Source organism: Notothenia coriiceps, unplaced genomic scaffold (genome assembly GCF_000735185.1).
Source record: "Notothenia coriiceps isolate Sejong01 unplaced genomic scaffold, NC01 NC01_scaffold00037829, whole genome shotgun sequence".
Lineage (NCBI taxonomy): Eukaryota > Metazoa > Chordata > Actinopteri > Perciformes > Nototheniidae > Notothenia > Notothenia coriiceps.
Window position 1 is genome coordinate 72,169 of NW_011370530.1, and position 18,457 is coordinate 90,625.

At 41.6% G+C, this 18,457-nt stretch overlaps 2 protein-coding genes across 2 annotated transcripts in view; both read left to right on the forward strand.

Annotated features, from left to right (window-relative positions):
- The window catches only part of itga9 (integrin, alpha 9), a 45,225-nt gene extending 33,720 nt beyond the window's left edge, over positions 1 to 11,505 (forward strand). Inside the window, exons 19-28 of the mRNA XM_010797351.1 lie at positions 964 to 1,050; positions 1,170 to 1,249; positions 1,385 to 1,468; positions 1,908 to 2,016; positions 2,126 to 2,233; positions 3,873 to 3,998; positions 4,184 to 4,303; positions 4,403 to 4,498; positions 7,087 to 7,206; positions 9,127 to 11,505. Coding sequence (XP_010795653.1) covers positions 964 to 1,050; positions 1,170 to 1,249; positions 1,385 to 1,468; positions 1,908 to 2,016; positions 2,126 to 2,233; positions 3,873 to 3,998; positions 4,184 to 4,303; positions 4,403 to 4,498; positions 7,087 to 7,206; positions 9,127 to 9,225 — 1,029 coding nt within the window. The 3' untranslated portion in view covers positions 9,226 to 11,505. The remainder of the gene's footprint in view (positions 1 to 963; positions 1,051 to 1,169; positions 1,250 to 1,384; positions 1,469 to 1,907; positions 2,017 to 2,125; positions 2,234 to 3,872; positions 3,999 to 4,183; positions 4,304 to 4,402; positions 4,499 to 7,086; positions 7,207 to 9,126) is intronic.
- A 629-nt stretch (positions 11,506 to 12,134) lies between these two features.
- Positions 12,135 to 17,979, forward strand: LOC104967820 (uncharacterized). Its single transcript, XM_010797352.1, has 8 exons — positions 12,135 to 12,386; positions 12,469 to 12,652; positions 13,600 to 13,929; positions 16,525 to 16,893; positions 16,978 to 17,157; positions 17,241 to 17,413; positions 17,490 to 17,607; positions 17,725 to 17,979. Exons 1-8 carry the CDS (start codon positions 12,193 to 12,195, stop codon positions 17,911 to 17,913), a joined length of 1,737 nt encoding a protein of 578 aa, XP_010795654.1. The 5' UTR covers positions 12,135 to 12,192; the 3' UTR covers positions 17,914 to 17,979.
- Positions 17,980 to 18,457: the final 478 nt, after the last annotated feature.

An 18,457-nucleotide genomic window follows, 5' to 3' on the forward strand; every position in this document is an offset into this window, starting at 1 on the left:
GGAAATTCCATCTATGCCAGTTACGCTGGGGTCAACACCCCTCACCCCCCCTTACAGGACTCACATTAGTCTCCATGCTAAGGGCAGTGCTGCTTATTTAAGCTGACTTAATGAAGATGGAGAACAGCCACACCCTTGATTTACACTGGGAATCTGCTGAATAAGGAGAATGGTATTGTGGATGGATGTCTACCTTAAATATGTCAGCAAAGACCTTCACACCTCCTTCCTTAATCACTTTTGGAAACATGTTATAAACACAACACAGGAAGCCTACACAGGCAGACGTTTTGTATGATTTACCTTAATCCCCCCCTGCTCAATGTTCCAGGAGCGCTTGTCTGTCTCTTTTATTTTATTTTCACGTTGAAGCTGAAGGTATGTCCTGCTCCATGCTCCCAGGCTGCACACGAGCCCGGCCGACAGCCTCTCAGTGAACTCCCGCTAAAAGAATTCTTACTCCTCGTAGGGTCAAGGCCCGCGTGTTTACACAGCGCAGCCGGTGAAGCTCCGTATTGTTTAGACAAGCTTCCAAACACACAGACTGGAGGTTGTCCAATTACCCACCCGCTAAGATATATGTGTTTGCCATCACGGCTTTATACATTCTTCCTTTAACCTAATTTAGAACTTCAATGTGATGTGAGAACCTATTCTTTTCCAGATAGAAGTTTTTAACAATAAACTTTTATCTTACTGTAAATGTTGGCAGATGTGTCTATGCATGTTTTTTAAGCTGAGGTTCTAGAGTTGCTTTTTGCCATGTAGTAAATGATGTCCTCTTTTATGTTTGCATTTATTGAACCACCCAAAGCCATTGTTGATGCTTTTTGCCTGGTAGCTGTTCCCTATCACATCTTGTCTGCCTCGTCCGTCTATGTCTCCGTCAGTGACCCCTCTCTGTCTCCAGCCTGTCTGTCTGTATATCATCCTCTCACTCTTTGTCTATCTGTCTTTTTACAGGAAGAGAAGGGTATTTCCTGTATTCTTGTTGATTTGGACTTCCTTAAATGCAGCGTGGGATTTCCCTTCATGAGAGCGCAGACTAAGGTAGCTGAGAGAGAACTAATTGCACGATTTGAAAACTGCATGAAGTATACATACATTGTTTAAAAGCATAAGGCATTACTGTGCAGAACAATTGTTTTATTCTGTCTTTCTCTCTCCAGTATCATTTCGCAGTGATTTTTGACACGAGTCAGCTTACCGGGGAAAATGATACGTTGCAGTTCTTAGTTCAAGCAAAAAGGTAATTAAAGAGTCTGACATTTTAGTCCATACTTAATGATTGTATTTCTTACTTTTTTAACTTAATGCCCTGTATTCCTGTAAACAGTTCTTCAATTAATATACAAAATAAATCAAAATCCCTTGTTTGTTGCAGCGCCAATCCGGAGCACAAACTCTCTGACAACAATTTGGATCTGTCCATCCCACTGGTTCATGAGACGGACACCACTATCACCGGGTAAGGACGAGACCAACCATAACATGTATTTGCTTTTCATTCAACTTAAAGCTAAAACCAGCATGAACTGGTTTCCCATCTGCTGGCTGCTGGGAGGAGAGGGAGTCAGTATGGAGCATGTCAACTTGAAAAGCCTTATCTCTGAAGGCTTTATCGTAACCCTGCTGCTTCACAGAGAAGGGGAAGAGATGTAAAACAGCCCAAATGCCCCAGAAGTCTGACATCTGATAAAGCTGCTTGCTGTCTTTAACATGAAGGGAGGCTTCAGAGAAAAGCTGGATGCCTCTGACTCATATCTCATCTGCTAGAGAACACTGCTGTCCAGCTAATAACATGACAGAAGCCAGAGATTTGTATCTTATGTAAGAGCATTTCTGTTGGCATTTAAATAAATAGTTCATGCATTTTCTACGTTCTCTCTTTGACACTGTTTCTGCAGTGTGGTGACACCGAGCTCCTTTGTGTACGGAAAGTCCATCGATGCCTCGCGCTTCGTCCAGTTGGAAGACATGGAGTGCCACTTTCAGCCTCTCAACCTCACATTCCAGGTACTGCTTGCACATACCGTACAGGATTTGCAGTGTTTTGACTTATATCTAAATGTATTCACTTCTCTTTATTTCCATCTTTCCCCGTCTCTGTGTGATGTGCTTCCAGGCCATAAACAAGGGGCCCAGCAGGCTGCCTGGCTCCACTGTGGACATCAGAATCCCAAACCGAATGGCTGGCAACGGAGCTGACATGTTCCATATCATCGAAACACAGGTGGGCGCCAACAGCAGTCTATCTACATTTTTTTATCCTGACCAAGATCCCTATTTATTAGTTTATTAACCTGCAGGCAGCCATTTTTTTAGCTCAATTATCCGCCCATGTCTGTCGGTTTTACTTCTCAACATGGCACTACTGCCTGTATCCACCTCAGAGCACACTTTAGCTGCTCAACCGGTGGCACAGCCGATTTGCTTAGAGTGAGGCACCACTGGGCCAGTGAAAATCGTAGAGAAAGTGTTGACATTGCTACTGAAGCTAGCGAACCGTTTGGTTTCACAACATTTTGCATTTAGATAAAGAAAGGCAATACCCCCACTGGGGTTAAATGTTTTCTTAACCCTTACGCTGCTCCTTTCATATAGGTAGATCTTGGGGGAGCTCAAACTGTTAATTGTATTTGCTGTGAATGGGCAGGAGGGGTTGACAGTATCCCACCCTCCTTGAGCCCATCTGGAATCACTTTCAGGGGATCAGACAGCTTGCACGAAACGGGAATGGGACACCTGCAGAGCTGGCTACTGCCCAGTACCATCCCCAGACCTGGAAACACACATCATTAAAGCTGTTAACACTGTGCCTAGTCTGCGACACACCGGACAGTTGATATTTTATAGCCAGATATTCTTACATTTCTTTACAGACCTCCATTTGTTCAGACGTGATATACAAGTTCCTGACTGTTGCTCCATATGATTTAGTTTTTTCTGCAAAAAAAACTAAATCGTGAAAATGTGATATTTCTGTGAGGGTTATTTAACGTTAGTGCAGTCTATGAATCTTCACAGCAGAAGCAGCATCACTAACACAGGACATGGGAAAGCAGCGCAATAAAAGCTCTGTCCTGCTGGGTGGCAACAGAGCAGACAATGAGGAAGGCCAGAGGAGATTTCCACCTCCAGAGCCTCAGGTCGGAGCAAGGCGAGGGGAAAGGGGAAGTGCTCCCAGGGGGCTGGGCAGTAAAGCAGACACCTCTAAATCACTCCATATGGGAAATCTGGCTGGGAGGGGTACCAGCTTCTTGTTGGGGAGAACTTCCTGTGAGCCCGGGAGACTCATAACAATAGTGTGATTGGACTATTTTAGGGGACAAAAGTGCTTGTGTCTACAGTTTGAGTATTAAATATGTTTTTGCAACATAGACATGACAACACTTTTTGTGAGAAGGTCATAGATTTTAACCCACACATTAAAGTTCCTTTGTTGTTAACTTACATTAAGAACATTATTTTTCAGGTTTTCTGAAATTTAAGATTTTAATAGTCAAATGTGGCATTACCTTATTAAATGTGTGTTAATTTGCATAGATTTTTGTTTATGACATTTTTTTGTGAAATCCCAAACTATTTGAATTGCAGTCCAGGTAACATTTGTAACTAATATATATCACCATAAATACACGTTTTTTTCAAATACTTTTATATGCAAATGAGGCATTATGTAATGTGAATTTAGGGGAAATCCACATATTCAAATAGTGAAATAACACTGACATGTATATTTTGTATGCAATGGCCCAAACTCCAAAAAAGATCTAACATTTTGCCCTTAATTTTGCCCTCAACACATTTGATTTTACCTTAAAATCTTAGTCAACACAACTCAATTTAATTCAACTTCTGTCTGGTTTCAGGTGGCAGACGGCCGAGGGAACTGCACCCCCCACAGGAACCCTACGCCGTGCACTATGCCTCAGGATAAAGAGAGCATCTTCCACTCCATATTTGCCTTTTTCACCAAATCTGGACGCAAAGTCCTGGTAAATATGCAGCCCTCATGTTGCACTTTGACATTACAGAGGTCACTGAGAGTCAACCCCAGTGAGGGTTCCTGTTTTAATTTTTTTCTCAGTGTAACATCTGTTTATCAGACATCCTTTACTCTCCCACACACATTCTCTTGCTCTTTCCCACTGTGTTTTCTTTTCTCCGTCTATCTGAAAAGGACTGTGACCGACCTGGAAGAGCGTGTATGACGATCTCCTGCAGTCTGGGCCCACAATTAAAAGAAGAAGCTTTGAGTATAGACATCAAACTTTTACTCAACACCGAAATTCTCAAGCGGGTAAGAACCATGTCACAAACGTTTAAATGTAGTTGCAGGTTGTTATGATATAAATAAAACCTAACAACGTAACATAACCCACCTTCCCTCAACCCACAGGATAGTTCCTCTCTGATCCAGTTTGTGACACGGGGCAGCGTGCAAGTGAATGACAGGGCAGTGGAAGTGCCGAATGGCCTTCCTGATGATCTTTCTGTGAGTATATTATGAACCTTTTCTACCCACATTAACTGCAATAAATAGCCACTTTTGACAGAATGCAAAGATGGTAAATCACGGCACACAAAATAACTAAAGTGAACACCACAATCAGGTGAAGACTCGCAGAGTTTGAGTGTCTAAAAAGTACTTCTGTTTTTATATAATATATTGTATTTACAGTATGTCAGATGACTAATGTGTAATTAAAACAAACACACACATTTTAACACGATCTGCAGTTAAACATAGCTTTTAGCCTCTTTAGCGTCTTTCAGCTCCTTGTTTTGGTTGATATATCATTTATGTCTTACGTCATTTTTGGTGAGCTGATCCTTTAAAACGTGTTCATTTTGTTAACTTAGTCTGGATTAAAAGCCTTTACACATTTTCTCTTACCAAGATTCACAGGCTAACAGAACTTGAACAGCTGGCTAGCCTGCCATGTCTTGCTCAAAGCCAGGGCGTGTGTCATCAAAGATGATATAACCAGGTCTATCTTAAGAAATAAACCCTGTGTCTCAATGAGCTTATCTGTTTAAATAAAGGTTAAATCCAATTAGAATAATACGTGCGTCTTGAATTCAGGTTGAAGGACAGGGTACTCACTACATCACGGTTCTATCAATACGCATAAATACTTGTATCTTTAGCTGCGCACTCCATTGTGCTGTAGTCAAACAATCCTTGCCGCTGATGTGACCCCAGGGAACAGCTGGGGATTGTGGGTATGGAGCTGTACGGTGGCACTTCTATCGGCATTTTTTTCGGGGTCCTCAGCTGTGCTCAAGGACAGACCCTCCCCCCACTGTTGTTTGCTGAGTGATTGAAAGGCCCACCAGATCAGATGTGATGATTACATTGAGCACCCAGCATGCTCGCAGTGGGATCTCTCGAGTGATGAGGGTGCTGACCGAGGCTGCAGCCCCGCTGACCCCCATCTTCAGAGGGGCTCGGAAAATTCTGACCCGCTATGAATATGTTCATACCATTCCTCTCTTTCATCACATATTAAGTGTGCTCATTCTAGCTACTGTTACTGTTAAACACAGCCACCTTTTCCCTCAGGGTGGTAAGAGTACACACTGCCCAGTTTGATTTCTGGCCGCTGGTTGTATCTCTCAAAACGAGCTGACTGGAGGTCCGCCGAATGGCATTCCTCAAAAGGTTAGCCTCTGTGATGTGTAAATAACCAACATACACCAATAAGATTCTGTTGTGGCTACGCAAGTTACAAATTTAGCATTGCCGTTAAATGAACTTTCAATTACACATTCCTCGAATTAATTGATTGCGCAAGTTAAACTGGGAGAGATCGTAGACCAGTAGAGCTTTCAACTATTCTGTACACGCAAGCGCCCTGGCATGCACAACAACAGTTAGATTCCAGAGCTGGGAGTAAGGGGGAGGTGTTAATGTGGGAAACTATTCAACAGAGAGATCAATCTCCGCTTGTTCTCTTGGTTATGTCTTGGCTCACAGTTGGCGTCTCATGCCCCATTGGTGTTCAAAGCCCATGCGGCACTGCACGTTGAAGCAGTCCATTCCTCAAGCCATATGTGAAATTGGCCCACAAATGATTGTATTAAAACAAGATTATCTGACATTTGGGAGATTACGTATTTGTTTCCTTTGTTTAGCATCATTAGTAAACAAACCCATCTATTCCATGATCCTAGTGAATATGTTGTTTTCCATTTAAGGCCTGAATGATGACACTGAAGTAGCTGTGGTGCACAGTAATGCAATAATTCACTCAAATCTGACCACTGTTGGTTCAGTGCTAATCCGTTTAAGCAGTCAATGCAATTGTGATTGAAAAGACTCATGTATGGAAGCATCAAGCACAAATGTAACAATCTAATAATTTAAAAATGTGCTAGGAAGTGATATAAAACAATTGTGTATTTGTTAGCTGTTGCTACTTCTCTACAGTTTTACACTCTGCATTGGTTAAGTGAACTGAGTTTGATGTCAGTGACAGATTATCCAGCATGTCAGTTTTCAGTAATGTCCTAGGAAACAGCCTAAGTAGCTCAGGCTATTTATAAGAGTTGCCAAGCCTCCCCTGATTGCGGATGATATATTTTTGAGATGCACTGACCTAATACGATAAGCACTTGTTGGCATTTTACACATAGAGCAGTGCTACGTGAAACCATGATGGTCAAGTTTACTCATTAGTGATGTCATTCAAACCAGTTAAAAAGGCAAAGTCTTGTTAGACACTTAAAGGCAAAGAAACAGAGACCAAATCTCTACAGCCAGCCATGCTAGCAGATCTCTTAGGCTGCACATCGAGCTAAAGCTAACATTAGCATGCTAACATGTGTTTCTTCGCAGGTATGACTTATTGACTAGATGTGTTCAATATAAAATAAAGCCCATTATTGTCGATGTTTAATGCTGTATGGTTTTCTTAAGAGTCATGCTTTCTTTTGAATACAAACTGTTATACGATGTGTCTTGGTTGATACTGTTGCACTGCATTGCATCATTAGCAGCACATGACCTCATGATCACTGTCGTATGTATGTTTTTTATTTGCGAATGACTCACTGGACGACTGAATTGTTGTGTTACAGCTGGTGTTTGAGGCTCTCCACAGTCAGGAGCCCAGGGGTTACGTAGTCGGCTGGATCATCGCCATCAGTCTGCTGGTGGGAATCCTCATCTTTCTGCTGTTAGCTGTGCTACTCTGGAAGGTAACCAACACATAAGTCACTACACTGCTTCTTTTTCTTGCAACATTTTAAATAAACAAAAGGCAGTTGTCATAAACTTGAGCCAGAAGCACAGTATCCAGTTGTAAAGAGACAGCTTGAGGAAAGTGAAGTGGTGAAGGTAAGAGCTTGTTTTGGAGGTTTTAACTGAAGAAGACAAATAAGAGACAGGATAATAATTCACACCATACCATCACTGACATAAGAGAAGAATCTTAAAGGGAAATGGCAATTACACTGATGTCTAGAGAACAAAACTCCTTTTCTTTTTCACTGCTTCATTTTCCATTGGGAATACCACATCGAAACCTTGGAATGTTGGTCTGGGGATACATTTCGAACCCCCCACCCCCCATCCACAGATTGTCGGACCTTGCCAAAATAAACCCCACTTACAAGAGTCCTGTGTTGCTCTTTTCAGGAAATGCCTGAGGAGAGTACAGGTCTGTATCAATAAGCTTTAGGAGCCAAACGCTGATAAATTAATGGAGTCGTAGTGAGAGAGGCATCCTCCCAGTGTGTCTTTGTTTAGATACACACTGAGATCTACTGCCCTCTCCATCCTTTCATATCTCCTGTATATGACACTTGGTAGGTTAATGTAAATTACAATATTACTTTCATACAGAAACAACACATTTCTAGAGGGGAAATGTTTGATTTGTTTCCATCCACGCTGGTGGTTTTCTGTGGTTAAATAATTTCCAATTGTGTAAACTTAAAATAACTGCCAGCCATTTTTCAAAGCATACAATGCCAGGATGTTCTACATTGATTTCCTACCGCCCAAACATCCATTGCTTGCCATTTGTTTCACTGCAGGGGGAATCTCTTTTTAAATGTGTAACTTTAGGATGTGTAATCCTTCATGGTGATTCAAAATGACGTTATTATTGCAATGATGCAGCTTTCAAAGCAATGTAAAATCAAATCCAGAAGACAAACAAGAACATGTTGAAATCCATAATTTGTTTTGTTTTATTTTGTTGAAAAAGGTTGCTGTTTTACAGCTGAATCTCATAAGGTTGTGTCAAATAGTCCCTTGCAGCGATTGCATAACCACACAAAGACACAATGTAACTACTTCCAAAAGACTCAATACAATAGAGCGCCTTCTTCAATTTGCATGAAAAAAAATGACCCATCATTTTATCAACTGTTCACAGTATCATCCGACCAATACCACATTTAAAAAAAAAAGGTTCCAATAGATTGGTTGTACAAGGATTACTCACAGCATACTGAGTTATACAATCAGGTTATGCACTGAGCGGCACAGTCAAAATACTGATACTTACATTTTTTAATGCTCCCTGAAGTAATTTTTGGAATTTAATGACAACACTGTTTCTAAATCACCACCAAATTACATCAAATCAAAACATCTTGTGGATTTATGGACTTATAATGTCTTGTTACTCAAAGGAATATTTCTAGGCCAAGAAGTTACTGCACCCAGTAGAGAAAGTGCACATTACCGACTGTAACGCCTCTTTGTGTTGTAATCGGCTAACGAGAGGCTGAATGTAGCTTCATATTTTCCTCATATCTCTGCAAAAGACCAAAATATGGGTTAATCCATTTTAAACTCTTCCTTTTATGGGTGACATATTTCCCAATAATAGACTTTAAGCTGATCCACGATAGCTATTATCATCTAGTGGTGGGGCTCACACTAGGCTTTACCCATCGCAAATTTGTAATGACGTCAGAAAATAATGATCTACTATCAACAGTTATAATAAGCTTTGGAAAATGATCAGCGTTGATCTAATTATATGTGATTTGTACTGATTTCAAATATGCAAAATCACAGTTTTTCATTACTGTCTGATGCGACCATAGATACACATTGCTTAGTTACTGACCACTCCGACTGTTGCTCCTCTCCTTCTCTGACAGATGGGATTCTTCCGTCGGCGCTACAGAGAAATCATCGAGGCAGAAAAAAACAGAAAGGACAGTGATGAAAGCTGGGACTGGATGGAAAAGAACCACTGAGACTTGCAGTGGGGGTCCCACAGGAGCCAATGAGATTAGGGATTGGGTCTGGAAGGATCCAATAGCACGTGGTCTCGCAGCCCAGCCGCCCCAGTGGCACCAGGCCCTTCAGTCTTCCATATGTGGAAGAGAAGAATATTCTCCTTATTTTTTGGAGACTTGATCTTTTTTTGTGGGTGGGGGTCTAGGAAACAGGCTTCTGAGGTGTGGCTTGCCAGAGGACACTTGCTGTGGAATTCAGCTAATCTCATAGGAGGTAACTCCCAGCCAGCGAGAGTGGAGCTGTTGATGGAGACCCACATCCGTATGGGGATGTGGAGACGGCATAAATACTGGTGGACAACAAAACCCTCAGGGCTGTGTTACATAGCACATTTATTTTTATACATACACTTTAAGCCATATTGTAAAATAAAAAACTGGGCTTCTAGAAGAGATGGGGTTTTGAAGGCCATTATAAACATACTTATCTACAGTATGTTTTCCTTAAAGCACTGATGTTTGATAAGAATGAATGCCTTGGCTGCATAGCTTTACTTTTATGCCAAAGATATGTCCTGTACAGTATATGATAGAGTTGTTCGTATATGTAGTTCTGCCTGGGAGTGAAAGATTGTATCTCTTCTGTACTATTTCCGCCGTATAAATATCTGTTCTACACATCTGACTGCCTCTCCCTCACACAGATAATCAGCCGGAACTAATTCTGTGCTTCAGACCCACACACGCCATGATTAAAACAACGTGTCCTCCTCATGTCATCCGCTAGTGTTGTCAGTGTTGTCTCAGAGGCGCTGAGGTCATTAGGATCTGGTTCAGGATGTGCAAATCAACCGCACTCTCTTCTTTATTTAGACTGTATTTGCCTGTATTATCCACGCCTGAAATGAAGTGGTTGTGACTTACACCAGCTTTTTGACTTTCCATAAGCATTCCATTAGCTATGATGTGGCTTTTGCTTAAAGATGATAACAACATATTTTTGTCAGGTTTAAATTTGAAACTCTGCAATGCCTTGAATGAACACATGCTTAGAAAGTGCAATTTCCATTAGAGTATTTTCTCTAAATCCGCCTTTGCAAGAAACTATCACTCAGGTATGCAGCAGAGCCCCCCAAAAGTCTCCAGGTTCAAGTGAAGATTGAATACCGTAAGATGATTCACTTTGCGTCATGACACATACCTGATCATGGTACATTTCCAAAGCCTCTCTAGACTTCGCCTAAGCAGACCATATTCAATTTTACTATTATGTTATTAGGCATTGGGTTTTAGCGTGAAATACAAGATCCATTATTCTCCACGGCCAGATGAAAGTCTGCGATGGGGGTCCACCTACAGTCATTCAAAAGGGCCCATGGCATGAGTAATTCCCTAAAAATAGGTGGGAATGTGCTGCACTCAATCACTACACATAAATGCGCTCTTTTGGGCTCATGGGAAAAGCTTGTTTTAAGTCAACATGTAGGAATGTCAGCTCCCTAAAAATCTGCCACTCTAAAAGTTCCTCAGTGCTCACATTGTTACCCCAAATGTTCTCCAGAGTCTTTTTAAAGCTTGGTTTTGACAGATATTTTGCCATGGCAGATTTAAACGTCCAATGCCAAAGAACAAAAACTATATTTTAATATGTTTCACACGTCGGTGCTAAGTCACTTTAATCATGGCTCACTATGATTGCTCGGCTCTCTGTTGTCTGTATGAATCTCTTACACACTTTATTTTAACATTTAATTCCACTGGCATGAAGGCATATATTGTACACATTCACGTCTTCGCTCTGCATCTGTTAAAGCGATGCTAGAAACTGAGACTTGACCATTTCTGTTATATTTGAACTGTGAGGGTTATATTTTGTTTATTTGATTGTTGTCACCGGTAATCACACCGTTATTTGGGGTTTTTGTTCTGAGTATACTACTGTCACTGAATATCATTTCCATTATAGTGTGCTGTATGTTTGATGTTTAAATTCATGTTGGAGCTGTATATTTATCTGTTGATAAATGTTAGAGTGAAAGTTAATGGCTCTGTGTGCTGTTTTTGTCAACGTGAGTCAAGAAAGAGTGGGTGTGTGTTGGTTCACTTGTTTTGTGATGGTGTGTGGTGCTCTCTGCTGGCTGAAATGCTCCAGACAAAAAAACAAGTAAGTATTTAAAGTTAAAATAAAACTCTGTTGGAGGTACGTTATGCAGTAATGTTTTCTTGAACATCAAGTTATTTTGTGCAAAAACAGCATTTTATTGAAAGGGTTCTTACTTTTCATTGCTTGTATGTAAAGCCTGAAAGAGTTGTTCCTTTAACGGAAAATAAAACAAAGTTCATTTTGATGATTTTTCATTTATCGAGAAAAGATGCCATATATTCTCTATTTCCAGCTGTTTAGAGATTTACTCCCTTTTTGTTTGGATGAAAGTGGTAAATTAGACATTTCCGCAGGCAATTTTCACAGTTTACTTAGGGTGAATTCAGCAGTAGGCAACTTTCAAATACTTGAGCAATTCAATATTTTCTATATCTACTAATTAAATACAATTAATAGTGTAATTATGGCCATATATATATATATACTCAAAGCCCAAGGTCCAATTCATTTGCAGCCCCTGCTGATCTCTTAAAATAATATCCAATATTTAACGAAAGTCCTGTTGTTGGAAGATTTCAGTATTATTTAAAGGTTTCAGGATTATAATTTTCTTTTTTAAATGTCCCACTTTTGCTAAATCCAATCGACAAAACAAGTAATCAAATAGTCCAAAAATAACTGCATTCTACAACAATCTGTCAGGAACGAGGCAGCTTGTGTTTGTTCATGTGATCCCGGTTGCTATGAAACACGGATACCAAGCACAAGCTCCTCTGTGGAGCTCACTGAATTATTAATATATGGCTACCACACTGAATACAGCAGGGACACATCAACAAATGCTAACTTTCTTTTGACCCCGGAGAATCACCGTGTTCACTATGTCCTCTTTATTTGAGCATGGATTGATCAGGACTGCCGCAGTGGAGAGGGTGGTCGCCCCAATCGCAAGTCATTTGTGCCATTTGGTGCTGCTGTGTGACGGTGCAGAGGACCCTGAGCACTTCACCCAGCTGGAGGGTGCAGCCCAGGCCGTGGCTAAAGCGACTGAAAACATGGCAGCAGAGGCCTCCAGGTGGGTACAGTTTGGTGTGTAATGGGGTTAAAAGGACACGTGTAATGTATTATCAAATTAACACCAGGCTCCTTTCTTTCAGGGTAATCCGTGACACAGAGGATGAGGTTTTGCACATGGAGATGTCGTCCCTGTTTGAGTCTGTCACTGTGTCTGGACAACACGTGCTGCTGGCGGCCCAGAAACTCAACATCCAGCCCAGTCTGACTGAGCACAGAGAGGAACTCATCACGGCAACACAGAATGTCTTCCTGGGAGTAGTCAAAGTAAAGTATTATTTGTTTGTCTTTGTTTAGAAGGGGGCTCCAAGTATGTTACTAAATATAAATTCAATATAACATATTACAACGTCCATGCTGGTTGTTGTGTGTGGTGCAGAGTTAGGGAGGAAGGAATGGCTGCAGACTCTGACTGATTAAAAGCATAGAAACTTTACAATAGATTCACCTTCCACAGCTGCATCTGATGAATACTTTACCAGATGTATCCTTAAAAGGGAATACTTCTTGACACAATAAAAGGCAAAATCACCAGCTATTTAAACACCTGAACAATCTGAACTTCTGATTCATGATCCTTCACCTCAGCTTCCAATGTTGTTAGAATTAACTTTTTTGTTAATTTGTGAAGACAGATACTGTTTTTATTGTAGGCTACTGATTGATATCTTATCTTTATTTCATTGTCTATACTTTATAAAGGTATACATCAGCTACTGCATGTACATTTATTAAACGGACACAAAAGTTGAGACTGTCATAATCACTTTCATTTTACAATACGTTATGCTCGGGTATAACATCACATGGTGTTTGAGACCCTTTCATTTGTATTCCTTATGGTTTTTGAAAAGGCTCTTTAGATCGGAGAAAACTATTTTAGCACACTTACGTATCATGTTTTTTCACTATCATTATCAAATCATCAGGTATGGATTGCAAGACTATCTGGCCTTAACCCAATATTGCTTTTCTCAGAATATTAGGCACTCGTACAGCAATATGTATATGTATACATAAGTGACATTATGTACCTCTGCACCACAACTAGTTTTCATTTGTGATGTATGTGCATACAAATGTAGGTTTGTAATGAGGAAAGGTTACAAGATCACCAAAGTCAACACGCCCCATTTCATCACAGTTTGAGGCCTCTAACTTACAGTAGCTAGTAAAGCAGTAACACGTTCCTTTTTCTGCCACTGTGCTCCTAGGTTCTGTTAGTGGACGATGATGCAAATATCAGGAGAGTGGTAGCTGCTTCTGATCAGGTTTTGGAGTGCCTCTCTGATCTCGGCTCCTCCATAGACATCAAGTCTCTACTCAAATATTTCCAGGTGTTTTCTGAGGCTCTGCTTCTTCTCCATAGTCTGACAATGGAGAGAGCAAATGCCTTACAGGACCCAAGACAAACCAAACAGCTTCTAGATTCCTTAGAGACCCTGAGGCGGTGCGTCTCCATGCTGCACACGGCCATGTGTACCACCATCAAACATCCAACAAGTGAGGAGGCGCAGGCTGCCAAGAGGTACATCCTGGACAAGGTGCGGGGCACAGTGAATGACATTATTAAAACCCTGAGAAGTGAATGCCACAGTACATCACTGGGTCCTTGCGGGTATTACACAGAGAGGAGGAACAGTCTTTTGAAACTACTTACTAGTTCTACCACCTCATCAATCCAAGGCTCCAACTTTGACAGCCTGGTGAGGGATATTGTGTTTCACTGTATGTTGGTGGCAAACTCTTCTCGTAGGGAGTTTCAACAAAAAGTGGTCGCTCATTGTCGTCACATCCTGCAGTCCTGGTCAGACATCAAAATGATTTTAAAGTCCTCAGAGGATGATTCAGAGCAGAGCGTTGAAAAGCCCTGCACTTTTTTGGCGCAACAAATACAAACGCTTGACAAATCTTTGATGACTACTGTTCATTATCAAGTCTCGGACACATTTCTGACAGCATCTTCTATAGTGGAGGAAGTTTTAAGTGTGACGAGACGGATCCTGGTTTCGCATTCTTCTACAGATATGGATCTAACCTTTATTCAGCCGCTAGTTGAGGATTTGATATCTTCCACTGATAGAATAATCCAAGTGGCAGATTTCATCTCAGCTGTGGCTGTTGATGCGAAGAGTTTGGAGAACGTTGAGAACTCGCGAGTAAGCCTTACAAGACTCAGGGCTCAGATCGCATCTCTGTCGCTTGAGCTGGCAGATAATTCGATGCAAACTGTTCAAAAGCTTCATGAAGTGTGCCAGAAATGGGAGGAGGAGACTAGTCAGCTTCAGGATGCTCTCAGTGATGTAATGGATGTGAGAGAGTTCACCAGCGTTGCTATCGATGAGGTGGTCAGTGATCAACATGGATGTGTCACAGCGTACAGAGAGCAAAGCTATAAACTGTTTAATGAACATGCAGCAAACCTTATTTGTCACTTGAAGCTGGCAGTTCACTCAGTGAGGAGGCACTTGGACAGAAGTAATGACCCAATCTACAGAAATGGCCTCCTAGTGCTGCTCAAACAGGTTCAGTCATCTCGAACCAAAGTGGCAGAATCAGTCAGAGACATGCTTTTAGGTTCCAGTCTAAACGTAGAGGTATATTCTACTTTCTCAGATAATGTTTCTATGGCTATTCAACATTTAAAAGTGCTCAGAAAGGGACTGGACGGCCAACAACATCCACATCTCCTTAGCCCATTGCGTGAGGGGGCACGTCAACCAGAAGTCTCACGGTCATGTGTATCAGTCAAAGACACCTGTGAACTTCACCTGGATCATATGATAAAAGGCTCCCCTGTGTTTGAGGCTACAGAGAGGGATTCCCACATCGTACATGAGGAGGAGCACTCAGATGAGGAAACCATAGAAGCAGAACTGGCTCGTAAATATGACATTGATGATTTACAGATGCCAGCTGCCTCCGTCGAGCCCAAACTAATCCACAAGCCTCTTGAATTTGACCTTTTACCCCTCTTGTATGAAGTTGTGAGTGTGACTAAAGGGAAGGATGTGACAGAACTCAACCGTGCCTGCACTGGTGTTCTCGAGCTATCAAACTGCTACGCCCAAGCCACAAAGGAGGCCATGGCCATTGTTGATGCGGTTGATTGTAAGACGTTGGACAGTTTTAGAGCAGAGGTGGTGTCACTAACTCCGCTGCTCGTCCAAACGGCTCAAGAAACGGCAATGAGTTCAGCAATGAGCATGGAGAGCCTCTACAAACATAGCACGCAGTTTACTGACCTTATTAACAACACCCGAAAGGTTTTACTGCCAGTTGCTGGAGCCTGGTATCAAGCTATTTACACTGAGCTGCAAGGATATCGGCCAACAATGGCAGGCAGTGTTTCGCAGCAACTGAATGAAGTGATGACTTTATGTGCTGATGTGGTCCAGCTTTTGACATCATCTGATTTACCCTCACAAAGCGATGGTCAAGAAACATTGAGCGTTTTACACAACAAGCTGAACAAAGCCCACAACAACACAAAATATCTGGTAGAGTTTTCCACCTCATTGAAAGGACAGGTAGATCAACTAGAGGCACTTTGTATCCTCTGGGGCCTATCCATTCAGATTTTGCTAAATTCTCTTGATAAGATTATGGGAACATCGACCGCAGTGCACCAGTTGAGCCCTCAGAAAAAGCTCTCAGTGTTGTCAGAGAACTCACTACGAATCCAAGAGGCAGCGCGGCTAACCAGCCTGAATTGTAAAAGTGCTTACAAATCGAAACAGTTAACAGATTACCAGGATGAACTAAAATCCCTGACTGAAGCATTTCTCAAAGCTGCCGAAGAGCTTGACATAATGCCAAGTGTAATGCAACTTGCAAAATCTGAATTTTTTCAGAGATATCTTTTGATTAAAATTAGAGTGCTTTTTGTTCATCTAAGCAAAGAAAATAAGGATTATGACACAGCAATTCAAAAGATTGTCGGCATTGCTTATGATTTTGCTCAACGGTTTCGGGAGAACAACACAGAAGAAGCAGAGCAAACGTTTGACAGCGCAGCGGAAACACTTTTGGAAAATGTAAAACCTGCGATAAAAAGAGTCGATGACTGCTTACACTACGTCTGTGACCCACGTGCCCGTTCTAACCTGAGGTCTATCAACGACCACCTGTCTTTTCAGATCTCAGATATAATCAGCAGGGCGAGGCTCATGGTGGAGACTCACTACATTTGTGACACACTCAGTCTGGATGTGCAGATAAAGTGTTGGTCAGCCAAAGCTCACTATGTGGTGGAGGAGGTCAGGAAGCAGGATGGGATTCACCAAGAGGCAAAAGAGCAAATCATGATGGGTCTACAGGGCAAAACATATGAGGATGTCAGAGAAGTCTTGGCTACAGTGCCATCTAAAGACAAAGAGGTGGAATTTCGCTCTGACACGACAATGACATCCTGGCAGAAAAGCCACACAGAAAGTGTTAATACTGCAGAACCCAATAGGAACATGGAAGCTGTGGCCAAATTCAGACCTGGAAATGTGGAAAAATATGTATGTATATCAATATTAACACTGTTTTAAAAATTGGTGATTCCTTTATGTCTCAATAACTCACCTCCATGTTTTTCTCTATAGGAAGGTGTCTGGTTTGGCGCATACAAAGAGACTCCCTCGTTGACACACACGTCGCTTTTTCTTAAGCAAGAAAGTGACAGCTGGGATCCCAAGGACAACCGAATTGTCCAGGTGACAAGGAAGATGGCTGACACCCTATGTTATATGACTCAGTACTTGAAGAAGAAAGGACCAATACCGGTAATAACCACCAGAGGGCCCTTTACTGCATGGATCTATGGATATTTGTAGGCACCCTACTACAATCATTCTTTCTTTTACAGAATAAAGAGGCATTTGTCACTGCAGCCAAAGATTTGATCTCAAACAGCCAGTCAGTAACTCAGTTCCTCAGAGTTATTGCCAACCACTGCCAGGATAAACAGTGCACAGTTGAACTTTCCCTCGTAGTTGAGCAGATTCTAACCATCACCAACCAGCTCAACATCATCTCCAGGTTGGTATAGTGTATGACACATGGTGAGAAGAACTAAGCTAGAAAACAATAATAACTGGACGTTTTTTATTCATAGTGTCAATGCTGTAACACCTGGCTGCAAATCATCTGATGAGATCCTGGTGAAGAACACTCAGAATCTACTCCAAACTGTCCTGCGAGGGGTCCACGCGGCAGAGTCAGCCTGCATCACTGTAAAAATGTTATCTAAAAAACAAGCATTAATTATGAAGTTTTCTCAGATTGATACGATACAGCTCTAACTCTCTGTTATGTGAATTGCCGCCTGCAAAATGTCTTTCTCTTTCCAGGGTTTGAGGCAACCGGAGCCAAACTCAGATGGTGCCGAGGCTACAACCTTGTGTTTTCAGTGGATGAGGACATTAGAGATCCATCGAGCCCAGCAGACCTCCAACCTAGAGACTGATGACCTGGGTTTGAGGAAGACTTCGTCCCACACTGTAGTGCCCAGTCTTGCCTCGCCAGTTGGCTACAAGTAGTACTTATAAACAGTTATGGCAAGCCATTTGAGTATGTATTCCATATCCTTGATATTAGACGGCAGCTGCCTACACTAGTTGGCTCTTTGATTTCACTTGTTAGATATACAGTATGGTCACATATGGCAAGCCATTTGAGTATTTATTCCATATCCTTGATATCAGACGGCGGCCACCAGTTCATCAACAAGCTTACAAGTTGGGACTTTGGAGCTACTAATGCTGCTCCTGGCGTCACTAGTAAGGCATATGTGGTAACTAGTCAGACAAAAGTGCCACTAGTTGCTGAAAAAGAGTGACTAGTATAATGTTTTATTGAACTAGTAAAGCAGAATGCCAAACTAGTTTGACCATATCTCTAACAAGTGGAATCAAAGAGCCAACTAGTGTAGACAGCTGCCGTCTGATATCAAGGATGTGGAATAAATACTCAAATGGCTTGCCATAAAGTCATACATGTTGACTAGTGCATTTTTTGACACACCACTAGTAAACTAGTTGCACGTACACGTCAACTAGTAAGTCATTGTGTTGAACTAGTGAG